This window comes from Phalacrocorax aristotelis, chromosome 1 (assembly GCF_949628215.1).
Source record: "Phalacrocorax aristotelis chromosome 1, bGulAri2.1, whole genome shotgun sequence".
Lineage (NCBI taxonomy): Eukaryota > Metazoa > Chordata > Aves > Suliformes > Phalacrocoracidae > Phalacrocorax > Phalacrocorax aristotelis.
This window is the reverse complement of record NC_134276.1, coordinates 43738827-43762207: the sequence shown is the minus strand read 5'-3', so window position 1 is coordinate 43762207 and position 23381 is coordinate 43738827. Positions and strand designations below refer to the sequence as shown.

Sequence of the window (23381 nt, the reverse complement as noted above, 5' to 3'; positions counted from 1 at the left end):
CGGCTCTGTTTGATTTAATTGAGTCCAATTTAATTTACTAGTATATGTGTAGTGGTTAAATCCTACATATTTCTTTTTTAATATAGCCTGTTTTGCAAACTATGGGTGTCTCCATTGTTGTGATTTGCTAATATATAGTATTTGACAGAATTTTTTACTTCAGATTGAAAAATAAACGTTAAATAAAAGATCAGCAGGAAACTGCATATTTTTTGAACAGAACATGAAAGCAAACCAGTTCTAAAAAGGTTCTGAGTCACAGAAAAAATGACAGCAACTATTATTGAATCTAGCTAAGAAAAAACATCCTATTTTCTTTGCATCACCAGAATTTCCACAGAGATTGATATCACTCACAGAAGCACTGCTAAAAGTGTTAGATTTAAATCAAAACAAAGCAACATAGTGATTTTAATACGAAATTCTATCACCTGAAATAGACAGGAACAACTTCCATGTGAACCAGCAAATGGGACAGACGACTGGCTTCCAAATGGTAAGGCCTGAGGATATCATGTGGAGTATGGCATAGGAGCACAAAGGTGCGTGCTCTCCCAAACCTGTACTAGATGGAGTTCAGCTGTTTCTCTCGACCATGATTTGGGAAAGAAGGCATGACATGTTTTTCAAATAAGGGTAGTCCATAGCCAGCTTGGGAACTGCAGGTAAAAACTATGTGTTCCTCAAGAGAACTGACAACCGTTGCAGAGAAACTGGGGGAACTGATTTTGGAATTGAAGACACTTAATATTCTTCAATTTTCCTGCTTTTTAAAGTTTAATAATTATTTCTCTGGTTTTGTAATTTTATGTTCTCTAGCCTTAGTTTACTTTTGAATCTTTATCCATGACAAATCATGTGGCATTTACTTTTCCTAAGTGAAATTCTCTGACCATTTAAAAACTGCTTTAGGATGTATTTATACAACTGCTTGTGATCATAATGAAATGGTTTAAGAAGTGACTGTCCCTCAAGCTAATATAAGATAACTGTGCTCTTCTAGGCTCCTGCAATGCAGAATATAATGTATCTGTTCAAATCACCACTGGGGGCAATTCATATATCGTTATTTTATCCAGCATTACTAAGGAGGCAGTAAACAACAACTCTGGAGAAGTAATTTTTATTACGCACTGAAATAAATCTAGCTAGTCATGTCACCACACTTACAGAAATCTGTCCTGTGCTGTGCTCACTTACTGTTAATTTTGAGAAATAACATTATTTAACCTTTTAAATTATCATAAGGCAAACTCATTCCCAAAAGTTCAACCTCAGTTGAAAACTCACTACAAAATACCATACACAAGAGCTGACAAGTGTATCAGTTCTGGTTTACTGTTTGTCTATTTTTGTTATTCCTTTCTTGAATTAGAAAACAATCATAGTTAATAAGCATAGACATATTTACAGTATTTTAAATACATCAACGTATACTATTGTGGGAGGAAAATCAGCTCAACAACTTGAAACTCCCCTTCATGATGCACAGCAGTGCCTCAGCATTGTATGTATACATTATATACAAAGCAACAGTTTAGTTCCCCACTACTGCCATCTTTTCCATGTCTCACAGTTTATTTATCTAAACTGATTCAGAATATAACTGCATATCATAAAGCTCGTTTAGTCTTTATAAACAATAGAAGTTTAGAGAAGAAGTCTAATACATTATTTATTTGTTTATCACTTAATGCACTGCCACTTTCTTCAGGAAGTTTTGATCTCTCAATGGACGTCCAGTCCCATTGATTCCTTTCGCTACTCTCTTTAGCTTGAGTATTCTATAGATCTGTTTCACAGCATCTTTTTAACACCCTCAGATTCTTGCTTCTGAATGTATAATTAACCACCTACAAAATCAGCATCTTTATAGCTGCAGTACATGTTCATTCATTCATGTGAAAATTCCCCCATTCAAGTGAGAATTGTTTTAAAGCCATTCATTCTAGGATCATCCTTATTCAAAGCGCAGTGGTGTCTCTTGTCTTTTTACTGCTTCAAGATTTAGTGTCTTCTGGACTAAAAATACATGACAGGTTAAAATTCAGTAACAAAATTACCCCTTATACTTTTATTTTTCTGAGAGGTGTATCCCTTCTTTTATTAATAGCTATCGTTCCACAATAACACAGACACTCATCCCTTCAGACTCACTTGCTGTATGTCTTTCAACAACGTAAATGTAATGTGGAGGCTCACATAGATTAGGAGTATTCATAACCCTAAAGGTACTGTTAGCAAATTATTTTGCATGATGCTTCCTCTGTTGCTCATTTTAGCAATTGATAACTGCAACTACAAGTTAACTTTATTCCTGATCCACCAGTTCTCTCTGAGGTACAGGGTACAACATGTAAGCAGCTTAATGTAAAACATCTGAAACTCCAAAATAAATAATACTCCAAAGCCTTGCAACGGAAAGAAGGAAAAAAAGACTGTTAACAAAATTTGACCAGTTTGGACACCTACTTCAAGGTTCTTCTCTTTGAAAGCGCTTCTTACTACTTGGAGGATTTATTAAAAGACTATATATCCCTAGGCCATTTTTCCTACAAAACATGAGTGTGAGACTTCCTTAGGGACATGACTATGTGAATTTAATTCATTTGAAGAGCATTGGAAAGACAAAAAACACAGAAAGCGTCAGGAATCTGACTCATAACAGGGACATAAAGATTAACCACTTTCATCTGTTTGCCTAACTAATAAAGGAGTCGGGAGCACTTTGAAGCAAAGTCTGTAAAGTGATTCAAGATTTGAGTGGTTATAAATAAACTGGAGAAACTACAACAGCTGAGGAATTTCAGAAACATGCTGTTTAATAAACAAAAATACAATGCCACACACTATGTTCCAGCATGTGACCAATAGACATGTGACAGACTGCCCATGTTTATTATTATCTTGGCTACACTTCATGGGATGTGTAAGGTAGGGACAGAATGCTGTTAGGCATCAAAATGTTTCCTTCAACAACTTTGAGACAAGTGTATTTCCACAATTCTGTTCCTATGTTTATGTCAACCCCATATGAGTTGACAGACATACTTGACTAGTAAACTAATTATTTTATTGTAATTCCTATGAGCAAGGTCCCTAGAACTCCTGTAGAGAACCATTTTTTCTTCTCCTGGATGGAGAAGCAAGCCTAGACAACCTAAAGAGTTAAGTTAATCTTTTTATATACCAGAAGTTTCAACTGAAACTCAAAAGGCATTTTGTCACACAATAATCTAGAGTATGTTCTTTGTCTCACTGGCATACGTCAAAAAAGCGTTTGCAGGGAAACATAAGCATAAGAAACTATGAAAACCTAAGTAAACCAAACTGTTTCATTCTTTTACTTCATGCTCGGGAAACCAATTTATTCATTAACTATATGTAGTGATAATGGATACTTCTCCAGTGTAGCTTTTTTTGGGGTAGCTCTTGTTTATAATGACAAAATAATTGAGTGTGATACAAATTAAGAAAATCAAGAGAGTTTTTCAGATTTCATTTTATGATAAAGAAGTGTTCATACATCTTCATTCATGAAAGATCAGGTTTACATCCAAAGTAATGCATCTCACTTGCAAAAGATGTTTATGTACTGAAATATTAAAGAATCAAGTAATGTTAAAATGCATATCAGAACCTACACAATATCTTGAAGAGTTGAGATTAAAAAACATCTAAGACTATTTTTTCAGTTACTGAAATAAATGAAAGTTAAAAAGTATGAATAACAAATTAATTTTCTTTTTTCTTTATAATTGCTTCCTAGTTTGTACTGGAAAGGTGATGAAAACCTGAGTCACTTTCTTGGGTAATACTGCAATATATTAATTAAGTGACGTCCGAAGTATATTTAGAAGAACAATTTTGTTGGAATGTATTGTCATTTATATTTATCTATGTAACAAAAGTAAAGCTAGGAAACCTAACCCATCAACTGTTCACATCAAATGATCAACTAAAATGCTAATTCAGATTTAAAAATGACTAAGATTTATAACATGGCAAGGAAATTATGTAATTTTCCTCAAATCAGAATATTTCTGAATTTTCCTGACCAGTTAAGAGGTATTAAACACAAAACAGATAGCATAGTATCTATGTATTCCTTGATTAAAGCTATTTTATGTGTTCATATCCTCATCTTTTAGAGCTTGTAATCAGACATTAAGTAACCAAGATTCACTATAGGTGATTTCACATATATTGTCATAAGAGATGCATTTCTGAAGTCTCTGAAATGATGAGAGTTTCATCTGTCCTGTTCTAGATGAAGATTTTTAGGCTTTGCTGCTGCTGCTCTCCCAAGCAGCACATATTCACTCAGATCAGTTCATGGATAAAAATGAACTGTCTCTTCTGTTTGCTTTAGAATGGTTTTTGTCTTTTTTTTTTTAACACTGAATACTGAGAGCAAAATTGAGGCACTAGAGAGTTTGCAGTCCAGCTGTTGTGGCATAAATCAATATTTAAAATGCACAGTGGCAATTTTTCTTCCCTTGAAAATAGGACTTTGTGTCCTGAATTTCGTGTTCTGTTAAATCCAGAACTTCATCAACATTAAAACACAAAACCTGGTACTGGTTTGTACCCAGAAGCACTACTTCAGTGATAAACTAAATGAAACAGTAATATACTTCAGTGATGGGGTAAACAAAACAGTAATAAAATTGTTAATTAATGTTTAACTTTTATGTTCCTCTGGAGGAATTTTCAAGCTATAGTGTTTTATGAATGAGGACTTAAAACATTCTACCTTCGATTTTACTTCCTGAATTCACGAAGAGTTAGTATAAACTTTTGATAGCTAAAAAGGTAGATGCTTGGAAGAAGAAAATATTCCATCCTTCGAAACAAAATAAAAATGTAATAAGATGAGTTACAGCAAGGGGGATTTACATTCAGCATTAGAAAAACACTTCCATCTGATGAGACCATTTAAATTTAAAAGACCTGTAGACGTGGCACTTCAGGGAATGGTTTAGGAGACATGGTAGTGTTGGGTTGATGGTTGGACTTGATGATCCTAGAGGTCTTTTCCAACCTTAATGATTCTCTGATTCTATGAGTGCATGGGCAAAGCTGGCCAATGCAAAGAGTACCTGGAGAAAAATACAACCTTTTCCATCATTTTGCTAGGGATCAATCTTCTTCTAAAATACTACTTTCTAAGGCACAGGTGGACTGCAGGCATTCTGTATATTATCTTATTACCAGTAACTTTTCATGCATGGGGATTTACGAGCTAGCAGGTGATGATATGCAGCGTAGTTTTGCCCCCGTATCCCTCTCCTACATTTCTCCATGAAGCTTTTAATTCTGTAATTATGTCCCAGATGCACAGTGTGCTTCGTGACACCCCTCCCAAAGTGGGCAGGTGTTCCTAAGCAGTTCTCTCTCTTGTGAAGGAACCTCCCTTGGGTTTAGCACTGTCAGACTGCATTAAGAGCAGATATAAAAGGTAGGAAGCAGATGTGTACTGCCATTTCTGTTTGACACACCGTCCCTCTAGCCAATGTTTTCTACTGGTACAGCCACACTGAGCCAACAGGCTAATGAATGGAGCACGCCGGATAAACCATTAACCTGTAACCTCATCCAGTCTGCATGCAGTCTATTAAGTTTGTACTCCTGTGATTCATGCTCCTGTGTTCACTGCTGCTGCTGCATTCGTTGTTTTGCTTTATTTTGCTCCCTGTATTGCATAGTGGTCTTGGAAGCAAAATACGAAGGTGAGGAGACCTGTACTGGAGAGAGGGGAGGAGGATGCTATAAGGGACAGTTAGTGACCTGCCGACTTACTTGCATGAGGAAGACTGAAGCATCTCTTTCCTTCTGTCTCTTCACACTGGTGGCCCCAGAGCACACCTACGTCACATGCAGGGGAGGGGGCGGCGTGGTGAGAGGTGCTGAGATAGATAGAAAATTTTACAGTGAGGACCTTGACAGCCTCACGGGCGTGATTTTTTTTTTTTTTTTTCTGCTACGTACAGTGTATATAAAGGAGCCCCGATCTCTCTCCGTGCCAGCTCTCAGGCTTTGCCATCCCAGATAACTGCAGGCATGGGACTCCCCTGAGAAATGGGATGGCAAGGTGGGAGGTGGAGGTAGGCTTCCAGGTGACTTTTCCCTCTCTGGCTGCACTCGGTCAGGGAGCTCTAAGAGCCTGAGGAAGAGCCACCCTCCTCCCAGCGCGGCTGCTGCCACCGCCGGTCCGCTCCGGGCTGTAGCTCCGCTCTGCTCCCCCGTTAATCAGATCAGCACGTCTTCGCAGCCTCCCTCACCCGCTCTTCCCTCGCAAGTGCCTGTCTCCCCTGAGAGGTGTCTCTCATTTCTGCCTCTCTCTCCTCCCCCTTCCACCGATCACCGTGCAATTCTCGCCAGCTCTGGGCACCTCTCCCTCTCTCCTTCCCCCTTCCCTGCTGGGCGCCTCTACCTCCTCTCGGCTCTGTGCATCACTCCATCCATCCTCCCTCTCTCTCTGCGCTGCTGTGTGCGCGCATCTCTCTCCTCCTGGCGGCTGCCACCCCTCGCCCTGCAGGCGCAGCGCTGCCCGGAGCCGCCGCCGCCGCCGCTGCCGGGAGCGGGGCCGCCCGCCGCCACCGCCGCCGCCGCCCGGCCCTGCCTGGCCGCCGTCAGTCCCGCCTCAGCCCGCGCCCGTCCCCCGCCCGCCGAGGCACCATGTCCGGCTCCGGCAGGAAAGACTTCGACGTGAAGCACATCCTGCGCCTCCGCTGGAAACTGTTCAGCCACCCCTCGCCGGCGGGCGGCCCGGCGGGGGGCGGCTGCCTGCCGCCCGACAGCAGCTTCGAGCACTGGGGGCCCAGCCAGAGCCGCCTGCCCAAGAGCCAGGAGAGAGGCAACAGCGTCTTCTGGAAGAAATCCGCCTCCTCCGCCTCCTCCGCGGCGGCCACCACGGCCAGCCCGCCCAACGGGACGCTGCTGCCCGCCGTTGGCCGGCCGGGCGGGGGGCACGGGCTGGGGCACGGCCACGGGCCGGGCCCGCCGCCAGCCCGCACCGTCTTCTACGTGGAGTCCCTGGAGGAGGAGGAGGAGGAGGCGGAGGCGGTGCCCGGCGGGATGGAGGTGGCCCGGGAGCCCGAGAAGCCGCTGGCGCCGCCGGAGCGGGAGGAGGCGCCGGGGGGCTGCGCGGATGGAGGCAGCCGGGCAACAGGTGACGGAGGCGGGCACAGGTAGGGAAACGCGGCGGTGGCGGCGCAGCCTGCGCCCCCAGCGCAACCTGCGCGGCGCCCACGGGGCGGGGGGCCGCGGGAGGGTCCTTGCTGTGGGGACGGGCTCCTGGCCGCGGGGGGAGTGACGGGCGTAGGGCTCAGACGGGCAGGTGTGCGGGCATGGTGGCGGGAGGGTGGTGGGGCCTGGGGGCAGGAGGGTTTCCCCGTTTGAAATGGCAGGGTTTGGTGTCAGGGAGGCCGCCCCGCTGCGCGGGAAGGGCGGCGGGGGTGCTGCCCGAGGGTCCCGGGCGAGACCGGCCAGCCTCAGGGTCGAGGTGCCGCGGGCAGGGGACGCTGCACCCTGTCCTGCCCAAGCCCCTGTCCCTGTCCTGTCCCGCACATGTCGTGCCCCTGTCCCTGCCCCTACCCGTGTCCTGCCCCTGCCTCTGTCTTTGTCCTGTCCCGCACATGTCCTGCCCCTGTCCTTGCCCCTACCCGTGTCCTGCTTCTGTCCTGCCCCAGCCCCTGTCCTGTCCCTGTCCCTGCCCGTGTCCTGCCCCTGCCCCTGCCCGCGGGGCTGGCCCGGGCACAGCCACCCCTCAAAGCCAGCGCTCTGTGCTGGGGATCATCACCACCCAACTTTTTCAGAAGTTAATTAAAATGCTAGTGGGAGATGATGCCATTCAGAGTATTGGGATGCCAGGTGAAAGGCAAAAAGTGAGAATGTCCGATTTCCTAGAATTTGGAGACTGAATCATGTCACACCCTTCCTCAGAGAAAAACAAGAATTTGTTTTACGAGTCATGATCTGAGTGATATCTAAGAAGATATAAGAGCAAGCAATGCACATCCAGGTGCTTGTGTTTCATATGAAACTTCTTTCAATGTTGAATTGCTTTTCTTTCTCAATCCCTGCTACTCTGCCAACCTTCCAGTCGTAACAGAAATTAAAATCATTAGAAGAGGGAAATGTAGCTAACAGAGAGTTTCCAGAAATACTGTGATACAGATAAGCCTGAGGATAAAACGCTTCATTGGTTTAACTCTGCTTACCCCCGCCTCCCTATGGTTAAAATAATTTCATTTTCATTTCCCTTGTCATCTATTACTTTTTCTATGGAAGGCAATGTATAGTTCTATTTCTAAACAGAAAAGAGAAAAATTATTTGCGTTCTTCATATTGAAAGTAAAGCATATGGTATTAAATATTTCATTAGATAAAGTGACAGCGCTGTGCATCTGTGGCTATAGATAAACATACGTGTGCATATAACTTTGGGTATGTTAAGCTTTTTCATACAGACCTACAGCGTATATTCTCTACTTGTAACAATTGTTTTGTCAGTCAATGTAGTTCATTTCATAGGAGCTACACCATTTAAACAAATGTGGAATAGCTGATGAATGAGGGTACATTTTTAAAGAAAAAGTCAGCGATGCTGAAGTTTTCATGAACATTGGAAGTTATTTTGAACAAGATGCTTAATCATAGGATTCAATACAAAATATCGAGATACACTGTAAAGACAGGCAAAAAAATATCTGTTCAAAGTTTCGGAACTGAATAGAAGAGGTTAAAAACTGGTACAAATATAATCTCATTCTATAGATTTTATATTAGGTTTGTCACTGGTCTGAGAGTCTTCAGAGATCTGCATACTGACAAAAGCTTACTGAATATTAATGGCATGATTTAATTTGTCCATAAGAGTTGACTTGCTGGAATGAACTTCCTCATCACATACATACTCTGTGATAATATAGATCTGATTTGTTCTTACTGCTCTTGGGTTTTGATAATCCGTTTATTCCATGTTCCTCATTCATGGCTACTGAAACAACACATCTAGTCATCGGTAGCTCGTAGTCTTGTTGAAGGCATATACTAAAATTTGTTCATTTTTAAAATAACTAAAGCAGGCATATACCATTTTATTGTTAATGAAAATGCCACCCTTTGAGATATGTAAATGTTTAAGATAGTTTTAGAGTCTGAGACTTTCCCTTCTCTTTTTCCATCTAAGAACCTTTCATTTCCCTATATACATTTTGAATGCTATGGCAAGAGGGGGTCAAGCACTGCAAAAATGGCACTGCTGTGCTTGAAAGCTCTGTGGTCTGACAGTCTTTGAATGCCCTGACAAGTTATGTCTCACACCTTCTGTAGAAATTAGTCTTTTTATAAATGGTGCCAACTTCTTTATTATGACTATAGGATATGAAAACTATCATTCAGTCCTGAATGATAGATACAACCAAATACACAAACAGACGAGTATGTGGAACTTCCGCAAAGCCTTTAGTCATACACCTGGGTGTTTGGTACAGTGAGTGTAAAATTGTTAACTACTGGCTGTCCTTAATATTTTGTCCTGCACATATTTAGTTACTACTTTAATACTTTAGGACATTTTGGAAAAAAAGAAGTTTTTGTTTTGTGAAACTGGTGAGAATCCAACATTTGGACATATTCCGATATAGACCATATCCACAACATTTCAAATGTTGCGAACAGAAGGTCTCTGGGCAGTATTAGCTAGTAACTCAGTGGTACGACATAATGTGAGGAACAGGTCAGCAAGGCAACTTTGGTTTTATGCTTGGGATTAATAAATTTGTTGTTTCTACTCTTATTATGTATGTAAAAGTGAAAAATTACACCTTTTTTTTTCCTTTGGCTTCTACTTGGGATCCTTGTATCCCCAAAAGAGGGTGTTTTGTTTTTTCCCCCATTAGTCCCCTCTGCTTGATACATGAATTCTGCACTTGAATCCTTTTTCAGCCCATCTCACGTGCAGGATTCATGGATTTGGCTGATTGTGGATTTGTAGTTACTCTATTTTCACATCTAAGATAAAAGCTTAGCTGAATCTTGAATTCTGTATTTTATGTTTAATAGTCTTACATATTATGGAATTTATTTAATGAGGGAGCGTGGTCGGGTAGTAACAAGTACATTCTACTTTATTAATTTGGTTTCATATGCTTCTAAAGAACATCTTGTCATGTTAATTGTACAGGTACTTATACGCTTAAGTAAGGTTATGTGGGTAGTCCCATTGACATTAAGAAGACTGAAGGGTTAGACTTCATACATGATATAAAATACTGACATAATTGTTCTGCATTCCATATTGTATTTGTAAAAACAAAAAAATGTTTTACAGTGAACAATTAGTGTTAAAACACCTTTTGATTGCTTTAAAATGCTTGAAAACTTGCATACCAAATTGTTTAGGAGCTTGCATGTAAAATCTGGCAATAACTGCAGCAGATATTTGAACACAGGTTCTGTTCTGATCTTAATTCTATAAGAAAAAGTTATCAGAAAAATCTATATAATCAATTTACAATTAAGATTCATGAATTGAACACAAAAAGCTTGGAGAGTACCACTGCTAAGTTTTTCTCTATAGCCATCAGCTCCTGTGAGTTTATAATGTAGATTTTGCGTGATCATGATAGTTTTTTTCACGTAACATGTTAATCAACTCTCAACATGAATGGTATTCATTTAATAAGCAGAGTCCATATTTTCTCTCCTCCTTCCTCAGTAAATGATAGCATGCTTTGCTTGCTTTGCACTGTCCAAATCCTATGAAGACATAATTACTCATGAGCCCTCAGCATTGTTCACCACTCCACTCAGTACGTGCCTCACAAACTATTCATGGGCTTATCTTTATAACACCCCTATTTTACAATGGAGGAATAAAACACAAACAGAGATAAAAGCGAAAAAAGAGTTGAATTGCTGGTTTCAGAGCACATAGTATTTTTCTTCTACTACTTTCTATGTTCTCAGCTGCACCTGTAAATGATGAGCCCTTCTGCAAACCAGTCCCAGGCTCCTCTGGCTGAGTGCAAGAGGAATGAGGGATACAAGATTCAATTAACATTTTGTTTAAGAGACAGCTCCAAGAAGGATATGCTAGGTATGCCTAACCCACAGAAAACAAACACTGACAGTGCAGAAGTCTTTAATAAACATAAAAGATCTGAAAGAAGGTGACAAGTCCTCCCACCATTAGATACTTTATAATAGTGTACTTCAAAGCAAGAAGTGAAAGGGTTGAGTTGTGTGCCATCCTCACACAGCAGAGTTTCACACTTGTATCTTGGTTCACTAGAAAAGGTTATGAGGAAAGAGCATTTTCTACTGTATCTGTCAAATCTGTCACTGGGAAGTAAAAATTTCAGTATTAATGGGAGTCCAAAAGGTTAAAAAGTGAGAGATAATTTTTGTAATTCAAACATTAACTGAGCAATTTAGTTTACAAGTCTCTACGCTCAAAGCTATTTGAATTAAATAATTATTTGATAAACAATAATAATAATCAGGGTAGAATCAGGAACATAAAAATGGGTGTTTTTAAACTATAGAGTCAAAGCTGTTGGATAAGCATTTATTTTGTATCTTTCTGTTCTGATCCCACAAATCTTGCATTTTATGCTTTTGCCCATAGTCTCTTCCACTTTCAAGTCTTTTTCCTTTTCTCTTAGCAGCCTACCACCTTATGGTTAGCATGCTGCTTTAGAAAGTTATGAGTTTGAAACCTGTCAGGATGAGAAAGAATTTCAATGCAGCTTTCTAATTTAATGAGAAAATATTTTGATCACTTTAGAAAATGCAGATAAAATCATTATCAAAACTTACAGCTTAAGTACTTGATGTACTGTTGTATATGTATCTAGTCTCAAGAGAGGATTCTGGGATCTGATTTCTAAGTAAATGGAGTTTCTTGCTTACAACTTTGACTTTGGTACTTGAGCTTACAAAAAGAGGGGAGTCAAAGCACCTTCCCATGTCTTAGTCTATCCTATGAGCTTTCACACCTTTAAGTATTTTCTCAGCTGAATGGTTATGGCCTTTCTGAGATGCTACCCTCTTGATATTATTTAGTTATCAAAATATGAATGGTGGATGTTACTGTGATAGCCAGACCCTAAAATTAGATGCTATAGACGTCAAACTTATAGCTCCATATGTTTTCCTTCGACTTGGCTATCTCATATAGACTGCTCTCTTAGGAATGTAATGTAATGCTGGGGGTGGAAAATAGAACACACAGCTCTGCATTTCGAGGTTATGGAATCAGAAGAGAATAGTTCATTTGTCTTTACCGTGAGACAGCTTTTCAACTCAATTATGAAACTTTAAAAATTGGTTACATAACTTTTATGCTTTTATACTTTTGACTTTCACAACAAAAGAGGCAGGGTTCATACACAATACACTCAAGGACCTTTGTGATTCATTCTCAGAGGATGTATATTCTGTGCATGGGATGCAAAAGAGTCTGCTGATAAAAACAGTGCATGATCGTATAGCTAAATAATATATGTATATACAGGTGGAATTAAATTGTAAAGTAACAGGGAATATCTAGTTCTGGAATTTCCTAACTGTGAAGTCTTTGGCTTTGCTACTTGTAGAACAGCATTTCTAATGCAGATTGTTTAGCAGTTTTGTTTTTTAACAAAGGAAGCAGAATAACTTAGAACTTCATGTGCTGTCATTTCTTTTGTCCGCCACTAGAATGCAGGACTGAAACTTGAGGATTCACTGTATATCCCACTGCCACTTGAACTGGTAAAATAACTGACAGCAAAAGGAAGTTCTTATTTCCTGTCTGGACAGTTGCAACGGTGATTGCATACCTGTTTTTATCTGCAGAAAGATTGGGGAATGCGACAGCTGAAAGGATAACAGGTCTTCAGAATCTTCTGCTGCATTTGAGATCCCAGTGGCAAGCACAGACTCATACACTTTTCTTCTTGGTGCTCCCAAACCTCTTTTTGTTTCATCCTCTTTAAACTCTTTTTATCTTAACTTTGTGTTCTCTGGACCTTATCCTAGCCTTTTTCTCCTTTGCACAATCTCAAACTCTTCCTGGCTGCCTTATTCAAATCCTAGGTTCCTTACCCAGATAGTGTTACTTGGTTTTACTGGCTTCTCTTGTGATCTGCCTCCTTGGTTTACTCACCAGGTTACTTTAATGTAGAACTGTCCATTCCGTGCTGTAGCTTGTCCTAGATACTTTTACAAATCAAGTCCAGTGATCCCATAGTTCCTTAACAGCTTGTCAGACCTCTCATTCTTCTGTTTCTACTTGCTACTATTTCCTAATCTTTGAATTTTGGTATTCTTTACACCTGTCTCCTTTGTCAGTTTTAAAGGAATCTTAATAGAATTCCCATTCCTGTCTTTTCTCCCCAGCTCCTAGTTTTACTGTGTTCCTCTTACCTGTTTCCTCAACTGCTGCCAAGCTGATGGTATAATTTGCTATGTTTAATGGGTCAGTAAGACACCTAAGTTTGAGTAATTCATTCTGTCAGTGATGGGGATTTATCTTATCTCTTTCTTAGATGCACATTTTAGAATAAGGTGAATTGTCTTCCAGACATACCTATTTCTCTTCATTGAGTGTAACAGTAGTCTATAGTGGCTAGTTCAGATTTAAATGTTCAATTGAAATGTTTAATGTTCAATTAAAATTGAGAAAATTAACATAATTTGAAGTCTACATTGCAAATTCAAACTGTTCTAAAAGGATAAAATTAATTAAACCTTGGTGGTTTTTAATAGCATTAGTAAAGAGCATGTCTCTCATCACAATAAATGTAAGGGTGCTGCTCTGAAACAGGGACCCACTAAACCCACTAGAAAGCAAGTCTTGACAGTTATTTTTGTTGTTGTTAGCCATGTCCTTTAAACATTGGCTAAACCAACACTTTTTTCCTCCGTACATATTTTCAGAAATGCTTGCACTGTATTGCCAGAATATTTCCAAAAGATTCAACACGAAGAAAAGATTTGGCCATGGAAATACCAGCTGCACAGGGAGTAGCTAAATAACTAAATACCTCTGAAACCCTGGTTTTCTTAAGGATAACATCAAACAGCATTAGAAAAGGGAAATGCTGTTCAGCGTTTCCATAGTAAAAGACAAAGCATGTACCGAGAAGAACAGCTATCTCTGAAAAATCTGATTGATGTTGAATCTTCATAGGTAAGCCTCCAGAAATACTGGTTACTTGAATATCTTTTTTTTTCCCCCTGATAAAAACAGTTTTGTAATACTACTACTACTACTACTACCACCACCACCAATAATAATAATGGTGATGATTACATATATAGGTCTATATGTGCACACAGACATCTAAATCTGTATCATCTGCATTTCTCTTTGTATAAACAACATAATACATATATAACCATGCATATATATATGCATATTTTATATATTTGTACATACACGCATATTTTAAATCTTTTAATTCCTGCACAGTTATTAATAAATGATTCCCCTATGCTATTCTTGTGAGCAGTGAAATTCACTTAAATAGTATACATGGAAAAAAATTAGAGCATATTGTTGAAATCTCTGCTAAATTCATAAGGATGGTGCTGCTACATATAGGTTAACATATTCTTAGCACGTGATCATTGCTTTCTAAAAGCTACTTCTTATCCTTGTGACACTTTTTTTTTTATACCCTGTTGCAAGCGGCTTAAGAGATTTCTCTTTCCTTTTATATCTCAAAGTTGCATATTTTAGGTGAAAACTGCTCCTTAAATATTATGCTATGGTATTTTGGTAGAATTCCCTAGTATACACATTTTCCGGTGTTGTTTGAACAATTTTTACGAATACAAGATTGATGACCTAAAATAAACTATTTGCACTAGGGAAATAGCTTGATGTATACCATCAAAAGTTTCCCAAGGGAAATCTATCCTGTAAAAAGTTGAGAACTACTGCAACTTTCACAGAAAGATAAGTAACAATGTAGTCATCCCTAATAATATTGGAAAAAAAACCCCAAATACTAAAATCTAAACTTTACCAAAAATCTAATTTCAGTAGTTTCTAAGATTTGTGATTTTTGTTTTAAAAAACTATAGCTTACCAATAATTTCAGCCAAACAAAATTCCAAAATATTAAAATATGATTTTTAAGTGTTCTGTAACAGATTATAATTTTGTTTAGAACTTTCCCTATTGATCTTTTCAATCTTTTATTTAAAAATATTTTAAAATGTTACTTTTAACTGTAATAACAGGTTAGAACATAATAGTAATTTACACTTTTAAAATTCTACTTAATTTATTACAAAATAAGAAATGAAAACATTTCACTTCAGAATAAACAAATGTAAGTTTCTCCAAAATTCATGTTAAGGTCTATCTGAAAATTTCAATATGTATTTTCAATGTAATCAGGTTGTTGTGCATGTGGTTTTCATTTATTTTGTCAACTACAAGAAATGCCATGTTATCTGTAAGGTATATGACTATAACTCCATATCTCCTATTTCCAAGTTGTCTTGAGTATTTGTACTGCAATGCTGAGTATTACTGTAAGTTCGGACCAGCATTACAGTCATATAGTCATAAAGATATTCAGAGCATCACTGGTCCTTGTCATGCATAGCCTGGTTTTCCAAACCCCATTTCTAATCATACCTCTCATTTCTTCACTCTTCAGTCTTTTACTGCATATCTCCCTGCCACATTTTGTCTGTGTCACATATACGTTTTCTAGCAGTTAGGATCCAGAATCCATCCTTTCACTTACCTAGGTACATCTCATCAGCTGATTTCCATTTTCACTACTTGATGTGGAATTTGATCTGTTCTACTTGACCCAGCTAGGTTGATGTATCTGGAGGCTGGTAAAAGATTTACGGTAAGTCCTAGGGGTAATTTACAGAAAACAGAAGACACACATCCTAGCTTAGTATCTATACAGAAGCTGCTTTTACCTCAGACCAAAGACATCGGTTTACAGGAGTTCATGCCAATGATATTTTTCAATGAAAAGTATTGACTTCAATTAATGAAATAAAATGGAAAATGGATGAGAATGAGTATGTAATTCTTAGGAACAAACCAAGAGAAATGTACAGAAAGAATTAAGACTTAGTTTAATGTGTTATGTATTCCACAGTTTGGAATTATTTGCTTTAGCTTCTTACATTAAAACTGAACATTAGAACTGAAACACTTGAAAATTAGATCTGGCTGAAAAAAGAGATTTTTTTTTTCTTTTGGTCTTTGGCATTGTTTCAGCATTTGCCTTTACCTCAAAATGAGTGTGAAAGATGGAAATGTCTTTTTCAAAAGGCCATTAAAAATTATTTATTGAATCTAAACCAATAATCATGACCACACTGAATTTATTGTCTGAATTTAAGGAACTTATGTTCTTATTGTCTAATAAATGGCTGGGTTTGCTGTGTGGAATGCATCACCCGCCATTCATTCTTTTTTAAACTGCATTAATCAAGTTTTCTGTTTTACTATATCTTATCAACATTAGAACGTTCAACCTCTTATAACGCTTGGATTTGCCTGTCATCTGTTTTTAGCCTTCCTCCCACTCTAACCATATGGAAAAAGCAGCATTGCTTTGACCCCGTGGTACCTTTTTTGCTGCTATTGTAATGTTGCTTTCTGCAAAGCTCAAAGAGGAACCCAAAACCAAATCAATTCAAAGATCCTTTGATCTGAACAGGTATAACAACTCATTTAAAGTCTCTTGGCCGAATATAGTCCTAGGACTGAATCCGATTTTGGCTCCTAGTTCTTTCTAGTCATTCTTCAACTGTGTAAATGATTCATACCTATAAATAGGGTGTAGAAATAGGTAAAAAGAGAAAATCCAGGATGCATACCTAATGCATAGGTTTTTTGTGCTGTATGGTTTTGTTGAAACTGGATCCTCCCAGAATATCTTAAAGTTTAGCAATAAACCTTTCCGGGCATAGAAGTTGTCTTATGCTTCTTGGGCAAGTATGGAGAAAACACGAAAAGGAACACTGCGCCTGTATTTGCAAGAATATGCAAACTTTAACTTCAGGTACTCAACTTTCTGTTCTTAGGTAGACTTCTGGCTGCCTATGGAGATGTAAGTTCTTTTTATGTTTTAGACAGGTTAGGTGCGTCACTAATCCAGGCAGGCCTTCAGGCTGACCTGGTTCACCACTTTTTCTCAAATCCCTTTTCATTTCTCTGCTTATAAATTGGAATCTGGAATAATATTAGTATATATCCATTCATTCTTAATCTCCACATGCACTGTTATATTTTTATGCATGTAATTGAATTATGGTCATTTGTGAATGTCTGAAAGATAATTTTTGTAAAATGATTCATCACAGAATTATATAGTACTACTTATCGTGCTAAATGTACACCTTCTATGTGTAATATCTGGTGTCTCTATGCAAGCTGAATTTTTGTTTGTCAGCTGTTTTGTCTTTAAGACAGTGATAAGCTGCTTTTTATATCATCTGAAGTTCAGAACAAAAATACCCCAAAAGGAATAAAAACCCCCTAAAGTAGCAATAATAAGCACAACTTCAAAATATATAAGATTCAAAAAAAGGAAGGAGACAGGAAAAAGAAGTGGAGAGAGAAATAAAGAATGTTGAATAAACAATTCTTAATATTTTCAGTGGGAACAATTTTTAAAAATCTTTTCAGTCTTCTATTGACAGACATGAGAACTTCAAACTACTGCCACATATCAGAAGATTTTTTTATTAGGAAAAGCTTCAATAAATAATTGTTTGTTAATCAACAATGCCTTCACCATATTTGATTATAATTAATCCTACTGAATTGAGGTTTGCATATCTTGACTCTTGTTATTTTAATTTAGAAGATTAATGACTTTTGTTTGAAAATATAATAGTCTTTGAGAGGATTGAAATTTAGATGAAAGCGAATGCTTCTGTACACTGTTCATCTGGGGTAGAAATGGAATTTACTAAAAATGCAATGAAAGGGATGCAAGAGGGAAGCCTTGTTCATACGCAAAATTAGAAACAATAGTTGCATCAGTTGGAATTCTTCATAAGTTTCTTTTGGGCCCAGTGTGTCATTGTAATCACTAATGACTAAGTAATGAAATAAAGCATATGCTTCTTAAAAATAAAGATGAAAAGTCTGACAGGATTCATCAGTATGTTACAGGAGAGAATTAGAATGCAAAATAATCTTGAAAAACCAGAGACATCCTCTGAAAAAATAAATACGGAATAGTTCAACTTGCTGTCCCGTCACAAGAATAATCAGCACAGCTACCCAGTGGGATCAGATGTCTAGACAGCAGTTCTGCAGAGGTTTTGCAGTTAGTAAACAGCAAGTAAAATATGAGTCAAAAATGCCATGCTGCTGCTAAAATGTAATCACAGGAATACAGGAACAGACATATAGCCTGCAAAACAACTTAATAATTCCTCTTCTGTGATCAGTTTTGGTAGAACCTCAGCTCTGCTATATTGTCTAGGACAGTCAAGAAAGGTATGGATTGTTTGGAGAATTTCTAGGTCAAAAATCAGTAGGACTTCAGGAAAAATATTGTACCAAACCAGGATTACCATAAGAAAGATAATTTCATTTTTTTTAAACAATATTCATCTGCTGGTCCTATGAAAGGAATGTTGTAAAAGCCTTAAAGGATTTAAATCACACATGAGGTAATCAGTAAGAAACTGATTCTACAGATACTGACACACAGGAACAGATTTCCTGGGAGTGGTGTGGGCTATTTGATATGCAGGATTAGAAGAATAGGTTAGACAAATGTCTGTCAAACATGACACATTTAAGCATGACAGCATGACAGTTGGTTACAGATGCTGAGAAAGAGTTTAAAGAAACTCTAACCTTTTTTATGGGGATTAAAAGTTTTTTGTTATCATCCCATTTTGTCAACATTCTTTGAATATATTTTTAATAATTTAATACATCCTCTCTTTACATTTCATGGCTTCCTCATTTGATTTGCTTTTCCGCTGGAGTACTGTGGTGTACCAAATCTCATGATTACGCATAACCAAAATCAGCCCCCATGATGTTAGGCATTTAATGTACAAACACACTAATATCTTAAAAAGCTTAATGTTTAAAGAAGTTACACTAATTAGAAGTAAATTCCAGTACTATTATCTGTTGGTTTTGTTTTTTTTTAAGACAGAGCGTTGAAGCAAAAATACCTGAATTACATGAGGAAACTTACAAACTGAAACTAGCTGGTTTGAGTCTGAGTCCTTAAAGGCAAGACCCTATATCTTCCTCAAATAAATGTTATGGCAAAATAAATTCATCCACACTACTTATAAAATCAAAACCTGTGTGTTTAGTTCCTCACACTCTAAAATTTTAATTCTGTGAAATTTAATGTGTTCCTTTTTGTGCACCAACTTCATTGATAGCCTTCCAATGAGCCCATTTAACATCATATTTCTCATTGTATCATCTTAAAAAGATCGTGGAAAATATTAAATTTTTAGTTTCCAGAATCAAATACGGGATTAGATACCAAATAAAGACTTAAAAGTAGTTAAAAGTGTAGTTTTATACTTAAAAGTATAGTTTCCTAATAGCACAAAGTATTCTCTAGTACCATCTGTCTCACAGAATTATACAATCACAGAATGGTAGGGGTTGGACCTATCATCGTGTACAACCCCCCTCCTTGAGCAGGGACACCCAGAGCAGGGGGCACAGGAACACATCCAGGTGGGTTTAGAATGTCTCCAGGGAAGGAGACTCCACAACCTCCCCGGGCAGCCTGTTCCACTCCTCTGGCACCCTCACAGGAAATAAGTTTTTTCTCATGTTTAGGTGGAACTTCCTGTGTTCCAACTTGTGCCCATTGCCCTTTGTCCTGTCATTGGGCACCACTGAAAAGAGTCTAGTCCCATTGTCCTGACACCCACCCTTTAGATATTTATAAGCATTTATGAGATTCCCCCCTCAGTCTTGTCTTCTCCAGGCTACACAAACCCAAGTCTCTCAGCCTTTCCTCATATAGGAGATGCTCCAGTCCCCTGACCATCTTGATAGCTCTCTGCTGGACTCTCTCCAGTACTTCCCTGTCTGTTTTGAACTGGGGAGCCCAGAACCGGGCACAGTACTCCAGATGTGGTCTCACCAAAGCAGAGTAGAGAGGGAGGATAACCTCCCTCAATCTGCTGGCCACACTCCTTTTAATGCATCCCAGGATACTGTTGGCTTTCTTGGCCACAGGGGCACAGTACTGGCTCATGGTCAGCTTGCTGTCCACCAGCACTCCGGGGTCCTTCTCAACAGAGCTGCTTTTGGTAGTTCAGCCCCCAGCCTGTACAGGTGCATGGGGTTGTTCCTCCCCAGGGGCAGGACCTTGCACTTGCTTTTGCTGGATTTCATCAGGTTCCCCTTGACCCAGCTCTCCAGCCTGTCCAGGTCTCGCTGGATGGCAGCACAGCCTTCTGGTGTATCAGCCACTCCTCCCAGTCTTGTATCATCAGCAAACTTGCTGAGGTTACACTCTGTCCCTTCATTCAGGTCATTGATGAATATGTTGAAGAGGACTGGAGCCAGCACAGACCCCTGGGGAACACCACTAGTGACAGGCCTCCATCCAGACTCTGCCCCATTGATCATGACCTCTGAGTTCTGTGGTTGAGCCAGTTCTCAATCCACCTCACTGTCCACTCATTCAACCCACAGTTCCTTAGCTTGCCTGTGAGGATGCTATGGGAGACAGTGTCGAACGCCTTAATGAAATCGAGGTAAACAACATCCACTGCTCTCCCTTCGTTGACCCAGCCAGTCGTCATATGCTGTCATAGAAGGCTATCAGGTTGGTCAAGCACGATCTTCCCTTCGTACATCCATGTTGAGTACTGATTACCATGTAAGCTGTGAGGTTGATTTCTCTTCAGGTGATGCTGTTTTCATGACAGGCTCCTAGCATTACTGAAGCTCAGAGTTGAAATAAGATCTTTTTATGTGTTATGCTCCTAGTACTTTCCTAATATGAGCAGACAGCATTCAGAATGTAACTCAAAGAGTCATCCATGGTTGTTTAATCAAAGAGATTGCTGTCTGAAGTGTCCTCTTTCCCTTGCAGTGGTGATTGGGAATTATGTAGCAAAAAAACGCAGTAAGTAATTAATAAAGGAATTTGCATTGTCTTATGAACCCTCTTTTAAGAGGCTTCCTTCTGAAGGAGAAACATAATTAAAAGTTTTCTTTCTGAATTTCATTGTTTAGGAACTGATACAGATGTTTTTTAAAGCTTTTTTTTTGGTATTGAAATAAATTGCTCCTTGCATGACACAAGACATTTTGAAAAGATTTCTGAAAAAGTTCAAGATACAGAAAATTAAAATGAGATTAATTGATATTAAGAATGAATCTTGGGAAGAACTCTTCTTCTTCTTTTTCCTGCAGACTAATTGTTGTATTACAAGAGAGGCATATGTAGACATATGTTATTTTGCAAGGTGAAGTCAAATAACTTCACTCTTCAGGGGCTTGTTTTTCTCTCTTGCCTGTTTGTGTAGTCTAAACAGAGCTGCCCATGATTACTGTGCTGTAGGAAAAGCTCAAATATATTTCAGCATTTTTATTTTGTTTAGGTTTTGGTGTTAGCATATGAAAACAGCAGTTAAAAAACCCCCACCAAACAGATGGTCTGTGCATTCTGTTGCAAGCAGATGATAGGTGTTCTGACTACTATTATGCAGATAACATTGTCTGCTAGAAGTTTTAAAGAAAGCATAATTATGGCCTAACTTATGGAGAAAAATGGCGTGTATTTTTTATGTTAAAAGGTGAAAAATCTACTTATTTCAATATATGCACTTTTATATGTTTCTGTGTATATAAATATAGATAGACAAGCTGAGAAACCAGCGACAATACTAATTTCAAAAATACTACTGTCTATGTGTTCAAATGTCATGTTTTGATTATATGTCCCAAACTTTGCTGTTGGGGCCACAACACTGTAATAAAACTTATATCTCAGTATGTTTGAACATATTGAAATGCTAAGTAGATGGGTCCCAGTGTCCTCACTAATTTGTATTTCCTTTTTTCTTTTTTATATTCATTACTTACTCAATTTTTTTCCTGGGAAAAAATACAGATAATGATATTGCCTTTTTGGTTTTTCACAAAAACACTCACTTGGAGAAGACTCTGGTGCAGCTCAGAAGAATGCATTTCCCCTTTGCATACAGAATCACAGAATCTCAGAATGGTAGGGGTTGGAAGGGACCTGTGGAAATCATCTTGTCCAACCCGTTGCTTGAGCAGGGACACCTAGAGCAGGGGGCACAGGAACGCATCCGGGTGGGTTTTGAATGTCTCCAGAGAAGGAGAGTCCAGAACCTCCCTGGGCAGCCTGTGCCACTGCTCTGTTACCCTTATAGTATCACAGAATCACAGCTTGGAAGGGACCTCACGGATCATCTAGTCCAACCTTTCTGGGAAGAGTACAGTCTAGACAAGATGGCCCAGCACCCTGTCCAGCTGAATCTTAAAAGTGTCCAATGTGGCCGAGTCAACCACTTCCCTGGGGAGATTATTCCAATGGGTGACTGTCCTCAGTGTGAAAAATTTCCCTCTGGTGTCCAGTCGGAACCTCCCCAAGAGCAACTTGTGTCCATTCCCCTTTGTCCTCTCCATGTGACTCCTTGTAAAAAGGGAGTCTCCGTCTTCTTTGTAGCTACCCCTTAAATACTGGTACATGGTAATGAGATCCCCTCTGAGCCTCCTTTTCTCAAGGCTGCAATATCCCAGTTCTCCCAGCCTATCCTCATATGGCAGGCTTCCCAGTCCTTTGATCATCCTGGTGGCCCTTGTCTGGACCCCTTCCAGCCTGTCCACATCGTTTTTGTACAGCGGGGACTGGAACTGTACACAGTACTCCAGGTGTGGCCTGACAAGCACTGAGTAGAGTGGGATAATGACTTCTTTATCTCTGCTGGTGATGCCCTTTTTGATGCAACCCAGCATCCTGTTGGCCTTCTTGGCCGCAGCGGCACACTGTTCACTCATGTTGAGCTTCCTGTCCACCAGGACCCCCAGGTCCCTTTCCACAGAGCTGCTCTCCAGCCAGGTGGATCCCAGTCTGTGCTGTACTCCTGGATTATGTTTTCCCAGATCCATGACCTTACACTTTTCCTTGTTGAACTTCATAAGGTTCATGTTAGCCCACTCTTCCAGCCTATCCAGATCCTCCTGCAGAGCAGCTCTCCCTTCTGAAGTATCTACTTCCCCACTCAGTTTGGTGTCATCTGCAAACTCCATCAGGCTACACTTGATCCCATTATCGAGATCACTTATGAAGATGTTGAATAAGATTGGGCCCAATATCGATCCGTGGGGGACCCGACTTGTGACAGGTTGACACTTT

The 23381-nt window shown here is 39.3% G+C and overlaps 1 protein-coding gene and 1 long non-coding RNA gene across 2 annotated transcripts in view; one reads left to right on the top strand and one right to left on the bottom strand.

Moving 5' to 3' along the window:
- Positions 1-404: 404 nt before the first annotated feature.
- On the bottom strand, positions 405-6771 carry LOC142054914 (uncharacterized). Its single transcript, XR_012659714.1, has 3 exons — positions 6681-6771; positions 5803-5909; positions 405-5102 (listed from the first exon to the last, which is right to left on the bottom strand). It is a non-coding gene; the product is annotated as an uncharacterized LOC142054914 (long non-coding RNA).
- Positions 6668-23381, top strand: part of KLHL1 (kelch like family member 1) — a 251707-nt gene continuing 234993 nt past the window's right edge. The window contains exon 1 of the mRNA XM_075088110.1: positions 6668-7193. Coding sequence (XP_074944211.1) covers positions 6682-7193 — 512 coding nt within the window. The 5' untranslated portion in view covers positions 6668-6681. The remainder of the gene's footprint in view (positions 7194-23381) is intronic.